This window comes from Schistosoma haematobium, chromosome 1 (genome assembly GCF_000699445.3).
Source record: "Schistosoma haematobium chromosome 1, whole genome shotgun sequence".
NCBI classification, from domain to species: domain Eukaryota; kingdom Metazoa; phylum Platyhelminthes; class Trematoda; order Strigeidida; family Schistosomatidae; genus Schistosoma; species Schistosoma haematobium.
The window spans coordinates 89565015-89592122 of NC_067196.1; the positions used below are offsets into that span (position 1 = coordinate 89565015).

Below are 27108 nucleotides of genomic sequence, written 5' to 3' on the forward strand. Positions count from 1 at the left end.
TATACGACAATCTTAATTTTCTTTCAGGAGATTGAACATCTGGACCTATTCAAGGTAATTGAAAACTCCGGGATTTTCAAAATCTGTTGGATGCATCCAAATGGACGCTAATTCCTTACTTAGAGACCAAATACGCCACAAACTGACCGAGGTTTCTTTGTCATCTAAACACGTAAAAGATGTGGCATCGTTTCTGCTAATCCAGGCAGAGCATTCAGATTTCATCTCAAGCCAGTGGTTGGAAATATTTAAGAATTGTATGTCCTACATTTTCATTTTGGCACATTAACTGCAAATTGTTCTTATTTCAATCGTTATGTCGTATTTTTCACTTAATTGTAAAACGTTTCTCTGTCACTTTTTTTCTAGGTTTTCAGTGTGTCCTCATGTCTAATTCATTTTATATGTGAATTGTTTTTCTTCGTTAACTAGAATCGCTAATTAACTGGTATACAAGTTTAGCTTCTGTTGTATAGTCATAGTAGTTAGTTCAGTAGTGGTAATATATAAAAGAAGGATTTTGTGTAAGGATATAATACAGGAAGAAAGAATCAGTTCGTAGAAGGAAAGATACAATGCAATTTTAATCCCATAGTTTTAGGTAAGACAGAGTGTATACACGTACACCATTGTGATCGATTCTGAGCCATGTCATCCACAGTCTCCAACCATTGGTTACGATAGTCACGCGGACCACAACCAATTAGTATGCATCTAACAACATAGCTCAGACCAGAAGTTAGTGACTGTGTGGACTGATGCCAGGTTTTGGTTTGGTCGCCCCTTACTTTCTTTCAGTCATTCTCAACACTAGTCAGCATTGCGCGTCATGATAATCGGTGTTCAGACATATGTCACACGTGGTCCAACCATCTCAGTCGATGAAGATTCATCAAGTGATCCACCATCATTCCCTAAAACCCTGTGTCTGACCTCACTATTACTTACCCGGTGATCCCAGCAGATGCGAGCGATGTTTCTAAAACATCTGTGATTAAATACTAGTAGCTTACGAGTATTTTCTACTCTTAGTGGTTATGTTTCGCAGAATTCTTAAACCACCCTTTCACTCATACATTTCCACTCACTTGATTCTCTTAAATTATGTGAACTCTTCAAATTCTATTCATTTCTTACGTAACCCATCTTATCAGTTTTCAATTCCATGAATCCTTTATTACCTCTAAAATTATCACACAATTTATCTTATCTGTCTCTGAACTCCACTCAACTATTACATCACCGACTCCTAGTGGTTCCTTGATTTTAACACCAAGTAACTTCTTTCTTGTTCTTGCATATATATACATACATACATACATACATATAAATTCACTTGATTTTGATTTTATTTGTATCTTCCCATCGATGTTTAGGACTGCATGTGGTCAGTTTGATGTAGGCATATGTGCATCCTGGGCGGATTGCTTCGATATTGCCTTCAGTCACAAGCTCTTTAAATAACATCTCCAAACCCTGATCTCCCCGATTACTGCTTATACTCTTATTACCTCTACCACTACGGGATTTGAATCGACAACTGCATCTCTGTGCTAATGTGGTGTGGCAACTCGAACTGATGTACGTACGTACGAAGTTCTACGTTGTTACTGACTGACTGACTGACCCTTTATTGATGGGCAGATATCTCGCCTTCGCCATAGGTGACGTAAATTGGGGAAAGCTAAACGAGCTTTTCGAATCCGTGCAGAGATTTCATCAGACACCAACCCATTAGGTCTGAGCAGACTTCCAAGATAAGTGTTGTCGACATATTCGACTACTTCACTCCCTATCGTAGTTCAAGTGTTGACTCATACCAGTCCTTGAGCAACGACTTGCATTTAGATGGGGAAAAGCGAATTTCAAACATTCTGACATTTTCGCTCAATGCTTTCAAAAGACTGCATTTTATCAGCGTCTTCATCAAAGAGGACTATGTCGTTTGCGTATTCTATGTCGACAAGTGAGTCTCACAGTAAGAAATCAATGTCTGAGAGTTCATTCGACGAGAGTGTTATTTCCATCAGTTGGTCTATAATGAAGTTAAACAAAAATGGAGAAAGTGGACAGTCTTAAGAGACATCACTTGAGGTTGCAAAATCAAATGACAGTTAGCCATAAGCTCTCATTCGACTAGTAGTGTTCGAGTAAAGAGCCTTCACAAGGTTTATGTACTTCTGAGGTACACCTTTCAATGACAGACACTGCCACTGTCATACTGATTAAATGTCCTGCTCAGAAAATCACTATAGAAAATGTGAAAAGTTGCAATTTCAACTACTAGTAGTTATCTTTTATGCCTTCACTACTCATAACCGATCTCTGGTTCACCGACCTCGTTCCACTCTGTTTTGCACACATTATAAACCTCCATCACATGTGGTACTGATCTTAGCACCTGCATGTTGGCTAACATTAGACAGAGAATACGTATTCAATGCAAAAAACGACCAGACCAATCCTTAACATAGATTTGTAGTCGTGACAGGAGGTCGCTGTTTTCTGTTTTTCTTCTGAGAAATAGTCGTAATATACGGTCGCAGATCTTAGAGAACATGGCTCAAAACCGGTCACAATGTTCCAGGTAGATTCTTTTTCTGTCTTCCTCTGAATCCTATATGTAGCTTCATTGTTTAAGTTTGTTAATTTCCTTAAGTCCATATACGTTATTCCGTTTCTGACTACCGTTCTGTCCGTTACTTACAAACAAATACGGAATTCCTACTTGAGAAATTCACAGCAGATTAACGAAAAAACTAACCTTTTGCTGAGAAAGACGTTGGAAATGAGTAGGTTACACTTTACACTAACCACCAGACTGCATCACAAGGCAAGCCCTGACTTGAAATCCTTGTTAGTCTTCCTCTAGCTTTATATCTGCTTGCCTTGAGCAGTGTTGTAGCTTCTATAGCTACTTTTACCCCACAAACTTCTACTTATCAAAAGAAAATATGGCTTTGGCACTCAGTAAACACTTCAATGTTTTCATGGTAGACTGACTCATCTGTAGTCAATGGTCGTTTTCGTACTATTCGGCTACCCAGTGGTAGTCTGTAAGGCTAGGCTTAGGTCTATTATTGTTCAGTGAATTAGGATTTGATCATTGAGTTTTTGAACTGTTATAATAAGTAAATACAATATGTTTAATAGATAGAGTGGAATTTTTATGTATGTTTAGTCAACTGATACCTCCTTACGAGACCAAATTATTGGCTTAAGCCCCAGACTGAACAGAAACGAGAAGATAGCTAACATGCTGAATAGTTACAGGGAAGGGATGAAATGGAAAACAACCAAATTACATCACGTTCACATCTAATAACTAATTGTATTTTGATCGTCTGGACCCCATAAAAATGCCTAGTTAGGACTCCTATAAGCATTGTTATCATAGGATAGTGTGATTATTTTAATCTGAATATAGACTCCAAGTAATAACTTCCATTGATTAGACAATTACAACTCATGGAAACTATGAGACTATAATCGAGTTGTTCACGTGCTCGTTACGCAACGCTGACTAGCCAGTCGGTCTCGTTCGCGGACAACGTAGGATCTAGTGTAATCGAAAATCGATTCCAGCTCCTATAATTCGCTTTAACACAGTAACAGGGTACAAACACGATAAAATTCCAAATGAAAGTAACATTGAGTATTGATATCATTGTCGGTTGTTTTTAATCAGCTTATCATGTATATTGCGTTGTAATGTAATTATTTTGGGCAATAAAATACATTCTGTTCATCATCTTTCTTTTTATCATGCTAGCTAACAATCCAAGTTTCCAATTAGCTCTACTTTATGTGGCAAATGAAATTCTTACTAAAAGTTCTAAATATGGCGTCTCTGAATTCGGTGAAGCACTAAAACCTGTCGTAACGCAAGCAGCACAATTTTTAAAGTTAGTTTTGTTGTTTCTTAAAATTGAGCACATATATACAGACCTGGGCCATTTATATCTAAGCTTACAAAGTTGATTAATTACTGGACCTATCGTAAAGTCTTCGATACCAAGTTTACTGAACAGCTTTTACAGAAACTAAGTAAGCCATTTCTTTCATGTATATTAGTATTTTTCCTTTTTTAGATGCTACAGAACAAGTCGATAAGAAAAATATAACTCCAACATCACATTATAATAGTAATGCAGATAGTATAGTTAAAAACTTTAATGTAAGTAATTAAGTTAACCACTAAAATACACTTGCTCTTTTTTAAACCACATCATATCTATGAAAATAGTTGATGGCTATTAGGGATTTACAAAATATTTATTTCATCCGTGTTTATAACCACTTTGTAGATCAAACTCTCGAACCCCTTTGGGAACTTAATCCAGGGAATTCGATCACCAATTAGTAAACTGGTGTCATTTTTTTCCAGTCCATGAGGATAGTTAAATTCTATCGATCAGGTTACACTATAGTAACAATAAGTTAGATATGGTTGATAGTTTGATTAGGTGCATACTTTTTAAAGCCCCCAAGTGCCCCGGTACGGTTGACAGTGGGGAGAGTCCGCTCTCCCTCGAAATGCTCTCACATGGCCACGCGTATATAGCCTCTGCCAGGGAAGTCCTACTCACTGCCTTCTCGTGGCACTACTGTTGTTTACGAAAAGGAGAGGACGAAAAGCGATTGTCTGGCGCTTTAACCGGATTCCAAACCAATGGTGCACATGGGCTCCAGTATCCTGCGGGAATAAATGGCGTATGAACCAATCGTTGGTCACTGGCTTCCATGGGACTGCATCTCCTTACGATGTTCCACCACCTTGTGGATCAGACCTTCAGGTCGAAGGCTCAGGGTGTGGCCTCCTAAGAAAACCACCTGCTTCTGTTTGGGTACCCGGTCAGTATCACAGCCCTCACACATATCGAATGAGATTTGTGTGGCGCATATGTATTTGGTGCCTCCTTGTACCAATATCTATGTGTTAAAATAAATAAATAAAAATACTTTTTAAGCTACATGTAGTATTTTTAGTTTGTTCGATAGAATCAAAGTATCTTCAGTTTGACAAATTAATCTGTGTCATTAACTTTCACACCTGGACAATCATGTTTCGTTGCACTAATTAGTCTCGTAATAGTATTCACTGTCACATTTGTCTGACTCATAATGCTATTCAAATTCTACCAACCAATTTGCATTATGCCTATCATGTAAGTTACCTGATATCTCATAGAATGTTTCGATGTCATATAGCTGAAGGTGATTATCAGGAAACATTGGACTATGCTAGTTGGTGACTGGTAGAAAGGTGTGTTTAGAAACCTAGGGCAACTAATACTCCCTGTAGTATTTGGATCCTTGTCAACCAGCATTACAATTTAAGTTTTTCCTGTATTACAGTTCATCGGTATCATAATTCCAAGATAATATTCTTTGCAATCACTCAACTTTTAATAGATTTCAAGTTACTTCTAATGTTTTGTCTTAAATAGCCTGAGAAGCTACTTGATACGTTACGCAAGATAAAACAACTAGATGAAATTTGTGAATCACACGGAAAATTCGATATTAACCCACTTGGTTACGGTACACCAATCTCATCAACTGTTAGTTCATTAAAAAGTAAAGAAGAAAGTCGATCATTAACAGGTCAAGTAAGTTTATTACAATTTATTTTTTAAATAAACAACAATGCACCACAATCTTGATGCTTATATGAACGCGAGCACTCGTATCTCTGTGTATGTAGATAGGTCTAAGAATATAATTACACAGATACAGTAGGAAAATATAACAAAAAATCAGTCTTATTCATTCTCTACCATCGTTCAAACCTTTAGTCGGACGTCCAAGTTGTATTTCGGTTGCTGGAAATGGAATACCCTAACCACTTAACCACTTTTTCGTTAGAGTAGTGTATTCGCCAACTATAAATTCTTTCATGGCGCATTTTGAAAGTGAATCAATTGAAAGGCTTGGATATAAACCCTGATTATAGGACTTGATTGACGCCTAATTTAAGTTCAAGATAAATTGAATGGATAGTAATTATATTTATTCTTTACTAGTAAAGTGAATTACCTTATGAATGATAAATACAAACTCATCTTTCTAAAACTTTCCTTCTAAGATTTCTGTGTATATTAAAAGTATATAAAGCAAACAAAGCGAAACGAATTCACTCCATTTCAAACCATTTTCCCGTTATTGCTTCCTAAAATTTTTTCCAGAAGATTAATATTATTGAAAAGATGCCTGATACTCCTGTCTTGAAAACCTAATTTTTCAACTGTAAAGTAACCAGTTTTACTGGTCACAAATCACTATCTATGGCTGTTGTTGTTGCTCATATATATATTATTATCTGTTGGGATCCACTAGTATTACTGTACATCCTTTTTTCACTCATCCCCCATGAAGTTTGTATAAAATTCAGGTTATCTCCCCTTATATAGACAGTTCATCATTTGTGTCTATTGAAGAAGGGTGTGCCTGAGAAGTTTATTAACATCCTAAAAGCCCTATATACAAACACCCCAGGCAGAATGAGGGCATACAACCACCTTTCTCCATTGTTCTATTCGAGCAGTGGGGTTAGACAGGGTTGCCCAATCTCACCATTCCTCTTCAACTTTGCCATCGACGACATTCTGGAAACAGCTCTGATGAATTTAAGTAATGGTGGTGTGGATCTGTTGCCTGGAGAAAGACTTCTCGACCTTGAGTATGCGGATGATATTGTCTTACTGCGCGATAATGCCCAAGGCATTTAATCCGCACTTAATCAGTTGGCAATCAGTGTCCGTAGGTATGGTATGTGCTTTGCACCTTCGAAGTGCAAGACTGACAGGATTCCAATCCTGTACTCACCCTGGATGGTGAGCAGATAGACGTAGTCGAGAAGTTCGTGTATCTGGGTAGCTGCATAATTGCTGGTGGGGGTGTGGGTGATGAGATCAATGCACGAATAGTGAAAGCCAGAGCGGCTTATGCCAATCTGGGCCATCTTTGACGCATTCGTGATGTTAGTCTGGCTGTAAAAGATCGGATCTACAACGCGTCGGTGAGAGCAGTTTTGCTCTATGACTGTGAAACCTGGCCTTTCCGAGCTGAGGACGTTAGACGACTCTCTGTGTTCGATCACCGCTCTCTCCGAAGGATTGCTGACATCCAGTGGCAACACTATGTTAGTAATGCAGAGGTTCGGCATCGTGTGTTCGGGCACAGAGACGATAATGCAATTGGTGTCACCATCTTGAAACACCGACTTCGGTGGTTTGGACATGTTCTACGAATGTCGTCCCAGAGAATTCCATTTCGTGCATTATTTGCCGACTCTGGGACTGGTTGGAAGAAGCGGAGAGGTGGTCAGTGTATAACATGGTGTCGTGGCATGAAAGAAAGCTGAAAATGGCTGGCTTGTGTTGGTCCTTCACGACTCCCTGGTTGGGGTCCGAGAGATGGTGCAACACAGTGGCTAGAGACGTTATCAGATATGGCTCAAAATAGAAGCCAGTGGCGATCCTGCTGTAACCTTCTTTTACTTTCTTCATAAAAAGTGGTTGTATCTTCCTTAACTGAATGATTTCTTCTGGTTGTACCTTTCTGTTTCCCCATTATTACCATTATTATTATTATTACACTACCTTACACCAATCTCTTCGTTATTGTTTTTTTCTACTCTCCTTACCTTTTTTCTTTTTCCTTCTCTTTGAATTCTCATTGTTTTGTGTGGCGCATACATATTTATGTGTCCAAATAAATAAAAAATATCTCTCCTTAGCTTTTCTTTAGTATATACTGCTTTACTACTGTAGCTTTGTTCATAGTAGTATGACAACAACTTTGAAATAATAGTAATATGTCTTTTCAATTTTTTCCGAAATCCCATCCCCATCGCCTCTGGTATGTCTTGTCGTTTAATGCTACTTTTTATATCTGATCGTCGTCATCGTTGTGTTTTGGGGGTTAATAAATTTTCACGTTCAGTCTTTGTGTTCTTACTGTCGTGTCGTGGGAATTGGAGAGGTCCCTCGTTCCGAGTATAAGTGATAAGCATTTCCGACACAACAATCAGCGACGACCAGATATAACAAGTAGCATTAAATGACAAGACATATCAAATAGTATGTCTAAAGTTTTGTGTAATTTCATGACGTGCTCTTATCTGGTAAATAATCATATGACTTTACCGTGAACTAATCTGTAAAATATTATACAACACCAGTTTTGTTTACTTGGCAGTTTCACTTTGCATTAGCTATAATTCAAAGTAACATTAAGACTTAACATTAGTCGAATGACCCCCGGGCTGGGATAAAATCAGAGATAACCACAGTTCCTAATAAACGTGTATTCTTGAATTTACGATTATTAAACGACAGTTCTACTAAATTAATCACAAATTGGGTGGAGAAAGCTACAATAAATGTTCAGCTAAGTTATATGCCCTATTTCACAACCAACTGATCGTTATGACCGAAAATAAGAATACATTTCCTAATTCCACCTCATCCACATTCACTTGCCAATTTGGCTTCTATGGAACTAGTTGCATCAAGCATATAATCAAGCATGTCCGTCACTGAATATCATCTCATCTGGTTAGGAAGGGATACTAGTTAAGGTCAGTTGAAGGTTTTAGACTGGTCCATCTAATTGTTATATGGGTCATCAAGTGAGTACAAATAATACATTTCGAATAATCCACTGGATAATTTCGTTTTATCCAGTCGAATGTGGGAATCAACACCTAAACGTTCTCATTTGACCATATTTATTCTTACAGTAATTTAGTGTCTAGTGAAATGACCGTTCATTTTATATAACGAACTAAATGGGGAAAAACGCCTTATTTAAGATGTTTGTTTAAATCTTTGCGAAATACATTATTTCGCGAAACTTTGACTAGAATCAACCAAAATGGGAATTTTCTAAACCATCATTTTGAACTTTTTAAACTGCTTATCTAAAGTTAAATTCAAGATAGTAAGACCTCCTATCCTTAGTATAGTTGGTCGTTACAAATATTTCACTATTGTATTTCACACCGATATTCCTATAAAATACATCTTACTACTACATTCACCTAGCTGTCATATACTTACAGATTACCATGCAACTAGTTTGGACTACTTAACAGACACGTTGACGCACTACCCACAACAGTATTATTACGAATTATTTATCCTACTGAATATATGTTATGGATGCTAGATCCCCAGAAATCACTTGATAAACGTCGTATTTTTGTAATTTCAAATTTCTTATTTTTGCGCCAAAAGCGCTCATTTTTATCTTCAGATTGTATTTCCCATTTTAAAGGATCCTAAATGCCGTTGGTTCGTCCCCTATTTTAATGTGCTATTTTGTGACATTTCCCAAGGACATTTTTATGCTGTATTTATGCGCTTGAGCTGTGTGCTTGTTGTTCATATTTCTGGCTGCTTGTTGAATATACCTTTCCTTCATCGGAACCGGGTATTTGGGTTAGTGGGGCTGGGACACATCGGAATAGTTAAGCTTGTCTTGTCGTTGTGTCTCTAATCCTTCGTTCCGTTCGCCGATTTAGGTGATCTTGTAATCTCTCCAAACATAGCAATATACTAATGGCAAAAAATGAATGAACAATGAAGATTGTCTTCCTCACTGTTACTGTGATGTCGCAAGGAAATACGGATAGATATTTGAAGAGCAATCATTAAAAAGCTAAGTTTGATGCTGTCATTATTTTAACACTTTCGTTATTGATTTGGTTAATCTCCTGTCTTGCTATACTGATGTGGTGTGGTGAATTCGAATTATTAAACGTTTGTGTCAGATCTTACACCGATCATGACTATCTGAAATTTGTATCTTTGCACATAGTGTTTAAATCTAGAAGTAACAACCGGTCATGATTAAATTATTAAACAATTTACCATGTATTTGATACCCACACAAATAATTGATCTGTAACCAATAAAGTGTGATAATTTACGATCGTAAACATTTAGCCTCTTGTAGTTATTTCACTAATACTCTTGTTATTTTCATTAACGTTTTTTTTAAACAATTAGGTTGATAAGTGTTGTAAACATTTAGAATTTATATATAAGAAATATGAAGAACGCTTGGAACACATGAATGCGTTGCAAAGTATACTAGAAGGTGCAGAAATTTATTATAATGTACAATTGAAAGAAGTTGCTGTCGTTGTGAATGTAAGTTCTATGGCATTACTTATCTAACACAGTTGTATTACATTGAAATGATGAATCCATCTAAGTTAGATTACTATTCAAAACCTGAAAGCACCAGATGGCTTTTCGATCCTAGTGTGGAACTCCTCAGCAGTGCTCATCCACTATCCCGCAAGCGGGACTCGAGACTAGGACCTTTGTTTAACCTATAGACCACTGAGTCGGAATCCGACGATGTTAATGTCCAATCCCAATCAGTTTTATTATTTTATTTTAGTTGAACCAACTAATTCTGAGATGATGAACAGGTTATTATTATTAATATAAATAACTTTATTCAATAGTATACTTTTGATACAATATAGAATTCTCAATACAAGATATTTCAGCAAGTTTTTTTTACAAAAAGAGTGAAAATAATAACGTACTTACGCCTGTTACTCCTCATGAAGGAGCATAGGCAGCTCACCAGCGTTCTCCATCCAACCCTGTCCTGGGCAATCCTTTCCAGTTGTTATTCATCCTCTTCATATCTGGTTCCATTTCCTGACGCAATGTGTTCTTTGACCTTCCTCTTTTCCGTTGCCCTTCAGGATTCCAAGTTAGGGCTTGCCTCGTGACGCTAACGCTAACTAATAACTGCATACGTATATATGCAAGTAGATAAACTACCTGGAATATATGGTATATTCGACACAAGATTGTAACTATAAAATGAAACATGCATCAGCGTTTGTGTTCTGTTCTGTTTTTTTTTAAAAATTACTTCACGTCGCCTTTTGTGTCTTTTATTCGGTTAGGCCTATGGTACGTACGGAAAACGTGTTACAAAGACACTTTCTCAACTGCATGATTTAATCCATATGGATCATACTTCATCACCGTCATCACCATCTAGAACTACTACTACTACTACGTGTCAACCTGATCATAATAAACAGTCAACAAAATACAACAGAGAGAACTGTTTAAATGAATCACTTTATGCAGGTGATGAATATTATGAAGATTTAAATGATGGATTTACTCATCACGATGACGACGATGATAATGATGGTGTTGGCGTTGACTTGGAATACCATGAAGATATCGATGTTAATAAAGAAGACGGTAGTATCAACAATAATGACAAAACTGAAAAATTGAACACAAAATTGTTAAATAAAAAAGATATCGAATATTCTTCCGACATCATTAATAATCAATCACCGATTGATATATCCTCAAAAGTAATCACAGATAGTTTAACTAATCGAATCAATAATCAATCATCAAATATTTTCAATTTACTTGTTAAATCAAATAATTCTACTACAATTGGTAAAGAATGTGATTCCAAGTCATCAATGCATCAGTCCCAAACATTTCAATCAATGTGTAAGCCAACACCATTTGGTTTTCCTATTTTTCAACCAGTTTGTGATGCTTCCGGTGATGTAGATTATCGAGTATTATTAAATCCAACATTACCTAATTTAGTTAAAACTAATGATGATAATAATTCCAGGTAACTAATTTTGATGTTCTTTATTCATTTTACATACTATATAAATTATTATTTGATAAAATTGTAGTACATGAATAAGTCAGTCAAAATCAAATAGACAATATTTAAGATTTTTGCGCAAAATTCAAAATTTCCTTTTCAGATGGAAGCCGGTTTGTTCGCTTCCACATTAGGCTGTTGCTGATAGTATCCGATCAACGGACATTGAGTATTCTGCCTAGACAATGGTTTATAAATACTTGTACTTCTTTGGTGATAGTCGTAGTAGTTCTTGAAGTTTCACCGCTGTACAGTAGAACTATCTTGACGTTAGGAATTCAGATTTTTACTTTGATATCGGTTGACAGTTGTTTTGAGTTCCATATGTTCTTTAACTGTGGGAATGCTACCCTTACTTTGCCGATCCTTGACTTTACGTCTGCATCAGATCATCCTTGTTCATCTATGATACTGTCCGGGTAGGTACGTGAAAGTTTCCACCTCTTCCAGAGTTTCTTCATCAAGTGTGATTGGACTGGTGTTCTCTGTGTTGTATTGGATGATTTTCCTTTTTCCCTTGTGTATATTGAGGCCTACTGATGTAGAGGCTTCTGCTACACTGTCCGTCTTGACTTTCATTTCTTGGTGTGCATGGGATGGGAGAGTTAAGTGATCTGCGAAGTCCAAATCGTCTGGTTGCATCCAACCTGTCCATTGTATTCCGTGCTTCCCCTCAGATGTCGAGGTTTTCATAATCCGGTCAACCACCGGAAGAAAGAGAAAGGGTGAGATTTAGGCAGCCTTTTCTGAATCCGGTCCTTACTTGGAATGCGTCTGTCAGTTGTCTCTCATCCACCACTTTGCAATGTGGTCCGTCGTATGAATTCCAGATGATGTTGGTGATCTCAGCTACTCACTCCACATTGTCGAAAAACGTTCCATAAGGTCCTCCTATCCACACTGTCAAATGCTTTCTCTTAGTTAATGAAGTTGATGTATATTGACAAGTTCCATTCAATTGATTACACAAAGATGATCCATGGTGTGGCGATTCGGTCTATGCACGACCGATCCTTGCGGAATCCGGTCTGTTGATCTCGAAGTTGAGTGTCTACTGAATCTTTCATCCGGTCCGATAGCACTTTGTTAAGAACTTTTCTTGGTACCGATAGCAGTGTGATGCTTCTGTAGTTCTCACACTTGCTCAGATCTTCTTTCTTTGATATCTTGATGAGGTATCCTTATCTCTAGTCTGTCGATGGGACTTGTTCTTCGTCCCAGATCTTCCTGAATGGTGTATGAAGCATGTTTTCAGTTGCTTCTGTGTCTGGCTACAGTTCGTCAGTTGGTTTATTGTCAGGTTCTGCTGCTTTCACACTCTTGATTTATCTGATGGCCATTCTGATTTCTTCGATCGTTGGTGAAGTGACATCTATCGAAAGGTTTGTTTGTTCTGCTTTCGATGTCCGGTGAATTCAGTGGAGCTGGTCCATTCAAGAGTTTCTCAAAGTGCCCTACTGATCTGTTCCTCTGTTTTTGAATCGCAGTACTTGGCTTGCCTTCCTTGTCCTTGACCTGTCTCTCTCGTTTACCATACTTCCCTGTTAGTTTTGTTGTTTGATGTTTCCCCCAAATGCCCTGGTACTGTTGAGAGTGGGGAGAGTCCGCTCTCCCTCTCCAAATGCTCTCACATGGCCACGCGTATATAGCCTCTGCCAGGGAAGTCCTACTCACTGCCTTCTCGTGGCACTACTGTTGTTTACGAAAAGGAGAGGACGAAAAGCGATTGTCTGGCGCTTTAACCGGATCCCAAACCAAATCAGTGGTGCACATGGGCTCCAGTATCCTGCGGGAAGAAATGGCGTATGAACCAATTGTTGGTCACTGGCTTCCATGGGACTGCATCTCCTTACGATGTTCCACCACCTTGTGGATCAGACCTTCAGGTCGAAGGCTCGTAGGGTGGCCCTCCTAAGAAAACCACTTTCTTCGGTTTGGGCACCCGAGCAGTATCACAGCCCTCACACATATCGAATGAGATTTGTGTGGCGCATATGTATTTGGTGCCTCCTTGTACCAATATCTATGTGTTAAAATAAAATAAAATAAATAATTCCTTCTCTTGCAGTTTTATCCACTGTCCTTGTTAGGTCTTCCACATATTTCTGCTTGTCAGCTCTAATGCTCCTCCCCACTTGCTTGGCTGCTTCAGTGTATTCAGCCTGTGCCTTAAATTTCCCTGCTCTTGTTTGGTTGTTGTCAATTGCTATCTTCTTGTTCTTCCTTTCTTGAATCTTCTCCGGGGTTTCGATAGAGATCCATTCCTTATGATGTTGCTCGTTGCCGTCCAGCACCTGACACCTTGAAATTAGTGCTTGATTGATCGCTTTCTAGTTGCCCGTCATAGTAGTTCCCTCTTTCAGTAGATCCTGTGAGGCTTGTCACCTGTTGTTGGTAGTTATCTTGAATTCGTTGAGTTTGTCAGTATCTTGTAGGAAGGCTGTATTGAACCTTTGTACTGCTGTTTCCCCAGCTGTCCAGTGTTTCTTTAGCTTCAGTTTCATCTTGGCCACAGCATGTAGATGGCGATCTGAAGCTATGTCAGATTCTCTCCTCCTTCTCACGTCTTCCATTGACCTGAATCTTTTAGTGGTGCAAATATGATTGATCTAGTTCTGTGTAGTGTGGTCCGGTGATACCCATGTAGCTTTGTGTATACGTTTGTATAGGAATATTGTGCCGCCTGTAACCATTTTGTTGGATGCACAGATTTTCAAATCTGTCGCTATCCTCGTTTCTTTTTCCCAGTCCATGCCGTCTGATGATATCTTCATATCCGGTGTTGTCTATTCCGACTTTGGCGTTTAGATCTCCCATCAGAATGGTGAGGTCCTTTCTTCGGCACTTCTCTATGATTGATTGCAGCCGCTCGTAGAATTGATCTTTAATGTCGTCGTTGCTATCATTGGTGGGGGCATAACATTGGATAATATTCATTGTGATCCCCTCCTTCTGTGTTTTGAATGATGCTCTGATGATTCTGGATCCGTGAGATTCCCATCCTACAAGTGTATTTCTTGCTACTCTGGACAGCATTAGAGCAACTCCCTGAGTGTGTGTGGGACCGCAAGCTACTTTGCTCACCACTTTCATGGAGTCATCCAAATCCAGCCAGTGCTCATCTATACTTTCCGGTGGGTTGATAGTTTTCTCTGAACTTAGCTCGGCTTGATATTTATTTACAACAGAAATTGCAGCCAATTTGCTGACATCAATCCGTTTAGGACGATAAGTTTATTGGCTAACTGAAACGTAAATTAAGGTTGGCGCAAACAAAGGCATGACCAGAGTCCAGATAGGTACTCTAAAAGGAGTGTCAGTCTTGTACACAACCACACCAGCGTTAGCCGATCACGATGTGACCAATCTGAGTCCAGGTTTGAGATCCAGAGGGAGGACTCCAGGTAACACCGCTATGACTATTCCGGTAGTTAGTGCTAGCCAGGAACAGTTTGTAATCTGCGAAAAGTTTCAGTAGATGGTCATCGTCATCTGATCTGCGACCAACAAGTCCCCATCGGCCACCTAAACGACTCTCCTCTGTGCCTAGACGCCCGACCTGAACACTCAAGTCTCCGGCTAGTACTACAATATCTGTTGAACGCACTTTCTGTAGAAGAGCACTTAACTGGTGGCAGGATTCATCCTTGATCGCATCCGGGTTGCAATGTGTCGGGACGTAAGTGGAAGTAACAAAAAGACATCTTTCCTCACACCGACTTGTTATTACTTTGCTGGGACCTTCTAAATCTAACAACACATTATTGACTGTTAATGGAGATCCAATCAATCAGTGCTGCCTCAGCTCTAGCGCTCAGTGCGACCAGACGAAGATGCGACAGGGTCCTTTGATAAACGCATGTGAAACAAGATTTTAAATGGGCAGATGGAGAGCAAATTCACTAGAGTTTTAAATACAGGTATAATCTATATGGCAGTGGAGCAACGTTAGATAATGCAGTCTCATGGTACCCGGTGATCAAGAATAGGTTTATACTCCATTTGTTCCCTCAGGTTCCCGGAACCCATGTTTACCACTGATTTTGAATAAGGGCTTTCTATCTCTTCGAGGCGCATCCTCCGTGCCCACCAACCCGGTTTAAGCTTCGGCCATTCACTTTGCATCCTCTCAATTTCGTCAACAACGCCGCCGCCAGAAGGAAAGTAAGACTACCCTGGAAGTGACAATATAGACGTCGTCATATGTGAGTACTGCGAGAGGGAGAGCGAACTTACTACTCTCTCCTGTGCCAGGACGTTCGAGGCTAGTCGTACAGAGGAATTAAAACAGTTATCACCAATTGTCAGGTGGTGTAACATTACCAATCAAGTTCCTAATTTCCATTACAATGGATTCTATCTCAGCGGTCTAAAGTTGTCAAGCTTACTCAGAGCTTCGTTTGTAGGAAGACACCATAAGTGACTCAAGTTGATAAAAGCTAAACGAACTTTATCAACCTGTAATAAATTTTGCCAGATACCAACTCACCACAGTTGATGAGATATCCATGTACTCAACAGCTACCTCTTATCATTGGTTTAGACGTTAACTAAGACCAGTTCTAAAGCAACATCTTCCACTTAGAATTAGAGAAATGAATCACAATCACGCTTGTATTGTTGCTCAAAGCTATCAGAGGACTGCGTTTTCTAAATCGCTAAAAAATCTCTGAAAAGTTATCTGTTTGTTATATCTAAAAGAGCCGTAATGTAGGATAAAGCAGGTAAGTGGCTCGTGAGGAATATTAACTTCTAATCCTTTTAATGGTTGCTATTTTACGACACATTTTTTATTATTCAATCTTACCCACATAGACCGGAAATGATCCCAACTTCAAAATTACAAGATCCAATAGTTACCAATCCTTCAGAAGTTAACCCTATTAATTCTTTATCAAATATGCCTAAAATGAATCCTCATGACACTTCCGTTGTTGTTAATGCCAACAATTATTCTCATAAATTTAAAAGTTTACATAAAACTGTTTATTCAACTTGTACCAGTTCAAATACTCAGAATAATAAAGATACTGTCAGTGATTATCATCATCAACAACAACATGGTCATGATAAGACGATAAATAAAACAAGTCATACCGCTGTTGATGATGAAGAAGATAATATGGAAGTATCAGATGGCGAAGAACCTTCTGATATAACAAATCAAAGCATACTGGATAAAAAAGTAAATCCAAATGATCAGTCTGATGTATGCTCACAACAAGATAAAGATTGGCGTATATTTACTGAAGTGAAATGTAATGTAATGAAACCAATAAACTGCGTAAGTTTTATGTTTGTTTTTCCTGATTATCAAAGTTATTGTCTAATTGAAAGGTTTTGATTGAGATTAGTTTAATTGTTTATACGTTGTGTCCATCACAGATGAGTTAGGAACAACAGTATAGCATAATATATTGTTTTGTAAATCATTGGATGTGTGACGCGTCGTCGACTACTGATGGTATCTGTCCTTGTGTACTTTCTTTCAAATTCAAACTGAGGTTGATAATGATAATACTACTACTACTACTAATAATAATAATAATAATAATAATGATAATAATAATAATAATAATAATAAGCTGATTATAGCGTAGTTACACTTAAAAGTTGTATGATTCTATAAGATTTTTTCGGAAACTGTAATCATCGTAAATTATTCCCAAATTTCATAAATTGTGTTAATCAAGTTGGTTTATAGTAACGTAATACATTGAATTAGTTTAGATTGAGTCATAAAGCTTGGCAATTAAAAATAAATAAAGTAACGGATTAGTTTTCCAACGATTTCAGAAAGAATTAATGTGGTTGTTTCTTATCATATTCAATGAGACCGTGGTTTACACCACGGGTTGACCTTAGTTCGACAGCTACTAAAAATCCGAGAAAACTGGACAGTTCTTTCGTCCTAGTATGCAACTCCTCAGCATTATATGTCCATGACCACTAATTTGTCTGTTCATAACGACTTCTATTCAGTATGAACAAGATACCGTTCCCTTACGGCCTTTCTGACTTTTTTTCATAGCTAACTGGAACAGCATCTGATAATAATCCTACAACTCCTACCATTTCGCCCAACAATCCAGTAGTAGGCTTGACTGTGCCATCTGAATCTTTTATGCAACCAACTCCACCACGGCCGCCTACGTCTGTACGTATTCCTCCTCCTCCGGCGCCTCCACCATTTGTTGTTGGGGGATTAGATAGTCAACATTCTTTCAGTCCACCACCTCCCCTTCCTTCAACATTAAATGAACTAGCTTACCATCAGCATCATATCTTACCTGTGACCAAATCCGACTCATTCATTCCACAACCTCCAGCACCACCACCAATGTTATTGAATTTGAAACAGATCAATACGACTATTACTAGTAGTGCTAGTAGCAACAGTAGTAGTGAGTTGACAAAATCTTCTGAACAATCATCTGTCAATTCTTGTGAAATTATCCAGTCGGAAAAATTATCCGCTATTGATATATTAAAAAATCTATGTCAATCATCATCTTTACAATCGTCAAAATCATCTTCCTCCTCATCGTCGTTGTTATCATCATCGTCATCATTCAATTTTTCTTCTAATGTTATGACAACATCAATTTCTTCATTTATTTCTCCTTTTTCATCTATACCACTGTCAATATCCACATCATCATCATTATCTACTGAGAATGATATTACTTCTTCATTGTCTAATAGTAATATTCCATTATTATCACCTAATAATATTCAACAAGATATAATAATGAATTCATTAAATTCTATTAAAAATCTACCCATTTCAACTTCTTCTTCTTCATCATCATCATCATCTTGTGAGACAAATATTCATCAAAATGTAAATAAGAAAATGATAGAAGATCCATTTGCTGTTATTTCTCGTTTAACTGGACTATCAAATTTAATGAAAAAGTAAATTAATAGTCATTTATAAATTGAATTAATTATTGTATTAAAATCTTTTTGTGACAGTAAAAGTATAGTGAATACAGTAATAGTTTAATAAGTAATATTTCTGGTTAGCGTTTTTTAGCGAGTTAGTTTTCTACGGGATGAGGTCGCTAACCCAATGCCCAACCCTCCTCCTTTATCCGGGCTTGGGACCGGCAGTAGCCCCCGGAGGGAATCTAGGCGGAGTTAATAGTTTAATGACTAGATGTTCAATTTTTGATCACTAAGTTCAAAGTTTAAACTGTGTCTATTTCTCCTTGAGTAGTAATCAAGTAGTATTACTAGCTTTTACACTTAACCTGAATCTTATATCCAAGTACCTGGTTTTGTTTATTTTATTTATCTATTTGAACACATAAATATTGATATAAAGGGGCACCGAATAAATATGCTTCACATAATTCACTTGATTTGTGTGTGGGTTGTGTTACTGCCCGGATGCCCAGATCGAAACAGGTAGTTTTCTTAGAGGGCCACGCTCGGAGCCTTTGACCTATATAGGTCTGATTCGCAAGACAGTGGCGCAACGTCAGGAGATGCAATCCCTCATGCTAGCCGGTGAATTAATTAACTGTATAAAGCAATAAACTGATCAGTATCGAGAGAACAATTATCTTAATGCGCAAATTTCAAAATTCAATGACTTTAATCATTTTGTCACATTTATAGGTATAAGCAGGATACAAAAACAAATGCCCTGGTACGGCCGAGAGTGGAGAGAGTCCGCTCTCCCTCTCCAAATGCTCTCACATGGCCACGCGTATATAGCCTCTGCCAGGGAAGTCCTACTCACTGCCTTCTCGTGGCACTACTGTTGTTTACGAAAAGGAGAGGACGAAAAGCGATTGTCTGGCGCTTTAACCGGATCCCAAACCAAATCAGTGGTGCACATGGGCTCCAGTATCCTGCGGGAAGAAATGGCGTATGAACCAATTGTTGGTCACTGGCTTCCATGGGACTGCATCTCCTTACGATGTTCCACCACCTTGTGGATCAGACCTTCAGGTCGAAGGCTCGGGGAGTGGCCCTCCTAAGAAAACCACTTTCTTCGGTTTGGGCTCCCGGGCAGTATCACAGCCCTCACACATATCGAATGAGATTTGTGTGGCGCATATGTATTTGGTGCCTCCTTGTACCAATATCTATGTGTTAAAATAAATAAATAATAAGACAAAAACAAACCATTCAATGAATAATAAAAGCAAGTGCATACATTAGATTCTTATTCATTTACAAATAGAACACAATTTTGTATTTATTGAAAAGTGTTCAATGTTATTCAAATATATTAGGTGAGATACAGATTCAAATTGATTGTACAATTTTCATTCATTTCGTTTATGCCCCTCTACATATTTCTTTCTTCTTTATTATCATTGGCAATTGTTTTTCCACAATATGACAGTTAATAGATGAGGATTACTTTGTTATGGTCCGTGTGATAACCTCACTCCAGCGGTTGGATACGTTGAGTAGCATGGTTCAGAATCGTTCGCAATGGGTTAAATGTGAATTCACTTTCTTCTATCCTCTCGATTTTAAGTCTCAGTATTCCTTCATACATATCTTACCACTCTTCCTTTTCAAACCATGCTCCACAGAGTTTATTCATTCTTTTATCACTCCTACTATATTATTTAAATTTCTTTCGTTATTTCTATCTGGTTGTACTAATTAGGTATAGCAACTTGGGTCAGTATGCATCTGTCCCATGCTCTATACTTATATTGTCTGTTTGCTGTCAGTCATCATCGACGTGAAGCCTGTTACAGATATACATTGGTCCAAGTCACTATACTCCATTAGCACGATGAGATTAAATTAAGAAGATTTACAATAAAAGAGACTAAAGTAACTTAGTAGCACCAACAATAAAAAAGGAACCAAGCACCGAGAATAAAGTTTCAAAAAACCAAATAGGAATGTATCTACGAAGAATTACTAGAATCCAAGATCGAGAGGAAAATAAAGAGTGAATATATCTACACCATTGTGAACGATTCTCAGTCATACTCATTTTTTTTTCACTCATGTAGTAATTAAATTAGGATAATAAATCACATTTTATCTAACGCGCCTATTGATTTGAAATTCAGTATATTTTTTTTATTACTTATTAAATTTTTCTTTTTCCCGCTTGTTTACATGTCCTCATGTGTTGTTGTAGCATCCCAGCACAATCGAATCCTATTACACTGTCAGTTACTTCCCCTGTTCCATCCAGTAACCCTGTTCTGGAATCTTTTCATGATACAATTATTTCTACTAGTACTACTATCACAACAACAACAACTGCTGCCACTGATTTATGTTGGAAAACTAACCACCTAATGAATGATCCATTGTTATTGTCATCTACCAATAATGATTTTAAATCAATAGATTGCGTTCAAGAAGCAATAACGACCAATGCAACAATAGCAACAACAACGAATGTTTCTAATAATTCATATATACCATGTGTCAAACGATCCAGATTTTCAGATGCTATCAATATTGAAGATAACAGTAAAACAAATGTTCCATCATCAACCACCAATGCATTATCTACTACTAATGTGACTATTTTATCTTGTACTACTCCTACGACCACAACGACTATCTCATCATCGTCTACCAGTTCTGATCTACTACGTTGTTCGATCGATAAAAAATCATCATCATCTGTTTCTAAAACTTCAATAAATAATGACAATGAAAAACAATCGAAATTCTCTGATTTTGATAAAATTAACTCTATGAATAGTAGTAATGATAGTGATAGTTCTCCAGGCGGTGGTGATACACCTACTTTAGATGAAAGACAAGATGATTTATTATTATCGGGTAATAATGATAAAGATCAATCTCTGATATCATTTCATCCGTTTGGTACACCAGCATGTAAGTAGTTCTCTTTCTGGTTTTTGTTACTACACTACTTCTAATATCAAAATAATATTCTTAATCTTTAAGTGTACACTGTTAATCCATCATAAGCAACGTAGAATCTAGCATATTGTTTCATTTCCAAAAAGCTCTTATACTATTATCAATACGACAAGACAGAAATTATCAAGATAAATTTCAGAATAGTAGAAGTAGTAACGAACTCATTGGTAGTAGGAAACATTAAACATAGACATTATAATTCGAGAAATTTTGATTTTATTGAATTGAAAGTGTGAATATCTTGAGACAGTGATTTAATACATCTTTGCTATTACGATCAGTTCTCGTGGTGAAACTTCATCAGTTGAGATGGCTGCGACATGTGTTACATATCCCCAACGACCGACTGCCTCGACGTGCTATGTTTTACGGTGTTGGATTCGGTTGGAAGAAAGCTAGGGGTGGCCAGACCAAAACATGGCACAAGTCCATGAAGTCACTGACAAGTGGACTGAGTGAGCCATGTTGGTAGGTGTAGACTACCTGGTTGGGGACCGCGAGATGATAGCAACCGACGGTTAGAGACCCTGAATGACATGGCTCAAAATCGTTTGCGATGGCGCAGGTGCATCCACTCTTTGTGTTCTCCCAAATTATAATCTTCTGAATTCTCCATCCCCCTTTTCTCTCTTTGCAAATTTATTTCACTGAATTATACTCCTTGAATAATATCTTCAAACTATAATCTTTCGGATTACTGCTTATACTCTCACTACCTATTCCACTACGGGATTTGAATAGACAACTGCATCTGTGTTGTAATGTGGTATGGCAACTCGAACTGATGTACGTACGTTGAAGTTCTACGTTGTTACTGGCTGACTGTGTCTTTCATCATCTCCAACTGCTTGTTACGATAATCGTACAGACTTTAATATATCAATTGAGAATATGCATTTCAATCAATTCTCTTCAGGTTTTCCAGTAGGTAACAACGTGGAATTTTGAACGTACGTACACCAGTTGGAGTTGCCATACCAAATTAATAAACCTAAAACTGATCAGCAAAATACACCATTTAAAATTTATGATTGTAAAATAAAATTATTCACGAATTCTAAACAGATGTATGGTAAGAATGAATAATAGTACTAGGTATATGAAATTAAAATAAGCAATTTAAGAAAACTATATGAACACAGTGAATTAATTAAATAAATAAATTATAATAATTGAGATCATGAGTCAATTGAAGCTAGATCACCATTGAAAACCTGGCAGTACTGGATGGCTGTTTCGTCCTACTGTTGGATGCGCAATGCTGAAGAGTCTCACAGTAGAACGAAACGGCCGTTCAGTGCTTTCAGGTTTTCCATGATGGTCTAACTTCAATTGACTCATGATCTTAACTAATAAAATCCACAAAGCCCCTTCTGAAATTGATAAATAATAATAATATATCTCGAAGTTACAAACGATCTTCATTTGCCTAAAACAACTTGTGTAGTAAGCACTGTAGAAGTGACTAAAACATTTAACATTTTCGGTTTCAAACTCCCCTCCACATAAACCGATGGAGGCCACACAAGTAACATAGCTAAAATATATCTCAATCCCAAGTATACAAGCTCGTAGTTGGCAGGTGAATTACGCATGATATGTGTATAAAATACTCTTAGAAGTTTGGTGAATATATTTACTTAAACTTATCACTACCGTGTGCGTTTGGAAATAATCGACGATTTTGTGTCTTGTGGTAATGGCATTGTTGTCGTGTGACAGGCGAGGTCAGTTATTGTATAGTGATAGTTAGAATGGTTTCTTCTTTTTTCATTTGGGCCCACACTAAACGCTATTTGGTCATAAAATATCCATAAAACTGTGATTTCTATCTATAGGACAATAAAACATAATTTTCAGATTTGAATTCTTGGGTTTTTTCTTGTTTATCAGTCAGTCACAATGTAAAACCTGGTAAATATGTACATCGGTTCAGATTGTCATACCCCATTAGCAGAGAGAGATGAAATTGTCGGGCCGAATCCCAGAATAGTAGAGGTAGTGATAGTGGTAACGGAAAAGATTAGGCATAGAAGATACGATTCGAAAATAATATATGAATTAGTGAAATAAAACACAGAAAAAGTTATGGAAAATTGAGTATCTCAAAATCTGGAGACGACACAGTTTGGATGCATTTGAACCATTGCAAACAACTTTGAGTTGTCATTCAAAGTCTCTAACCATTGTTTACAATAATCACGCGGACCATCTATAGTGTATAATTTAATTAAGTGGTTCTTTAGTCATAGTCACACAAAACTGTTTTTATGTTGCCCATTTTCCTCCAATTATTTGTAATTTTCTAGCAAGTTTAGCGGATTTTTTAATTCCCAATTCATGTCATGGAACGGATCCAAAATCTTTTCTGTCAAATATTCCTCATAGTATCGTTTCACAGACTTCAATTACTCCTTCTCCTATTCCATCATTAACATCTGGATATAGATTACCATTTTGTAATCTTTCAAATTCTATGAACAATACTACTTCAATTCCTGTTGTCAATTCAATGAATATACCTTCAACACAATTATCAATGATCCAACCAACTGTACTAACAGCGAATAATAATCCTAACATGCCTATAACGAATTCACAGGTATACTGAAGAATTTTGTTTGTAATGTGTTTCTCTATATATAATTGAACAATAAAATTTCTATTCGTTTAGTACGGTAAAGATAACGCTACGAAGTGACATCAGCACTCATGCCCTGTAACAACACACGAGATCAAGTTGGTCACAATGACTGACTGACAATTAATCCCAATTATCATGACTTTTATATCATCAGTCAATTAGAGAAAACATAAAACGGAATAAACATCATTGTGCATGGGCTTAAGTGCTCGTATTTCACACCAGCATAAAGAGAGGGAATAATATCTATTACGATGAAATATTATATATAGAAACAGACAAGATCGAGTAATGTAAAGTATGGGATGATAGCTTAAACTATATCGAGATACAAAGAATGAAGATAACCATTATAACACTGCAATTAGTTTCAGGCAGTGTTATGCAACATTTCCAAATGCCCTGGTACGGCCGAGAGTGGGGAAAGTCCGCTCTCTCTCTCTCTCTCTCTCTCTCTCTCTCTCTCTCTCTCTCTCGAAATGCTCTCACATGGCCACGCGTATATAGCCTCTGCCAGGGAAGTACTGCTCACTGCCTTCTCGTGGCACTACTTTTGTTTACGAAATTGAGAGGACGAAAAGCGAATGTCCGGCGCTTTAACCGGATTCCAAACCAATAGTACACATGGGCTCCAGTATCCTGCGGGAAGAAATGGCGTATGAACCAATTGTTGGTCACTGGCTTCCATGGGACTGCATCTCCTTACGATGTTCCACCACCTTGTGGATCAGACCTTCAGGTCGAAGGCTCGGGGAGTGGCCCTCCTAAGAAAACCACTTTCTTCGGTTTGGGCTCCCGGGCAGTATCACAGCCCTCACACATATCGAATGAGATTTGTGTGGCGCATATGTATTTGGTGCCTCCTTGTACCAATATCTATGTGTTAAAATAATAATAATCCAACCATTGATTAAAATTATCTCCTCGACTGCAATTTAAAAGAATATAATCACCTGCGACATGGTTCAATTCTAAGGTTTTATTAGTAAAATGGTTATATCGTCCGCTTAGAGTCGGAATAGCACTCAAGTTTGTTGCAATATCAGCATTTCAATCTCTTGTTATTATCAATTTTTGATCATTCATTTTTTTATTCAATCGATTTATTATCTATAGGTAGCTCCTGGACTAACTCATTCAAATATGATGTTTTATGATCCAATGACAAGAATGCCTATTACTCCTAGACCATTAGTACCTGGACCTTTTATGATATCACCTCAGCAAACACGTTCAATAGCAACAGTTCCAGCACAGAATAATTTACAATTACCAACTACACTATTTCGTGGACAGAATTGGTCACAATCGTTAGTCAATCAAACAACATCGTTACAACGTCCTCCATCTAATGATTTTTGGGCACTGATGAGTACAGTTCCCCCACCTCCTCCTCCGCCTCCACCACCACCACCACAACAACCTTCAACTCTATCCCAACTGCCTACACTTTCACCATTTAATCCAACTCAAATACGTCAACCATTAATTGGAGGGATGTTGCTTAATCCAAATTCATGGATGTTCTCTTCAACTAATCGAGATCAAAAAAAATAATATGAATTACATCGGATAGTACTTCCCATCTTCATTCTGTTGTTTATATATTTATATCTTCTATGGATTATCCATTCAAAATATGATATACATTATACTTTACGTATCATTATTTTCAACATTGTACAGGAAAACAATTCATATGACAATCAGATTCCAAACAAAACAATTTACATCATAATTACCATAGTATTCAACAATTCCTAATTATTATTGACCACAACTAACAAATGTATATTTTGATGATTGTGTTCTTTTCTTTTTATGAACCAAAAACAAATTATCTAATCTTAGTTTTAAAATAATACATGTATATGAGATGAGTAGGGGTGTGTATGTGTGTGTGTGTGAGTGTCTGTTTGTATCCATGTGAGATAATCAATTTCACTTGGAATTTTAATAGTTTCCTACTTAAAAGTCCACTTTTTTTTATAAAAAAAAAAGAGACAAACAATATATATGAATGAATATATAAATATATGTGTGTTTGTGAGTGAACTCTTTCACATGTTTTTTTTTCTTGTACATTGTCAAAGCTTTTAAAATGTATTTTATATTATGTGACCTTGTTTTTTGTAGTTTTGCAAGTGTTATCTACAATGAATATTAATATTGTTCTCAGGACAATGATGGTCATGATAGAAAAATTAAGGTTCGAATTATATTTTCCGTTCATACTACTTACGACAATGATGGTAAATCAGTTGATGAAGTTGTGAATCTTCATCGACTGAGATGGTTGGGCCACGTGTTCCGTATGCCTGAACACCGATTACCACGACGCGCCATGTTGTCTAGTGTTGAAAATGGTTAGAAGAAAGTTAGGGGCGGCCAAACCAAAACGTGGCATCAGTGCTTGAAGACACTAACTCCTAGTCTGAGTCATGTTGGTAGATGCAGACTACTTGTTTGGGGTTCGCGTGACTATCGTAACCAATGGTTGGAGACTGTGGGTGACATGGCTCAGAATCGATCAACAATGGAGTAGGTGTATACACCCTCTGTCTTACCTTAAACTATGAGATTAAAATTGCTCCATATCTTTCTTTCCACAAACGGATTATTTCTTCCTGTACTATTCAACTCTGTCCTGGCAATCCTTTTCATGTCTGCTTCCGATTCACGACAAAATATATTTTGATCTACCTCTTCTCCGTTTCCCTTTATGATACCAAGTTAACACTTGCTTCATTACTTGTCTGTAATTTATTTTTCTCTGAATATAAATATTGAGTCACGCTTGATCAAAGCGAGTTGGTTCACTAGCCTTATCTGCGCAACACTTTGTTTCTCTGATTGTCTGTCTAGATCAATGAGTGTATGAATTATACGTA

The 27108-nt window shown here is 37.4% G+C and overlaps 1 protein-coding gene across 2 annotated transcripts; it reads left to right on the forward strand.

Annotated features, from left to right (window-relative positions):
* Window positions 1-100: 100 nt before the first annotated feature.
* MS3_00002421 (uncharacterized protein) lies at window positions 101-27106 on the forward strand (the record flags this gene model as incomplete). 2 transcript variants are annotated; one of them, XM_012939274.3, is made up of 12 exons in its annotated part: window positions 101-257; window positions 3773-3905; window positions 3947-4047; window positions 4092-4177; window positions 5451-5612; window positions 10017-10160; window positions 10940-11646; window positions 16501-16969; window positions 17717-18603; window positions 20810-21525; window positions 23883-24175; window positions 25334-27106. In XM_012939274.3, the coding sequence occupies 12 exons, from the start codon at window positions 101-103 to the stop codon at window positions 25772-25774; spliced, it is 4296 nt and encodes a 1431-aa protein (XP_012794728.2). In that variant the 3' UTR covers window positions 25775-27106. The 2 variants fall into 2 exon arrangements, with proteins under 2 accessions (XP_012794728.2, XP_051075490.1); XM_051210004.1 differs by lacking the exons at window positions 101-257; window positions 3773-3905; window positions 3947-4047; ... (2 more) ...; window positions 10017-10160; window positions 10940-11646 and having other exon boundaries at window positions 11713-18603.
* Between the last annotated feature and the right edge of the window lie 2 nt (window positions 27107-27108).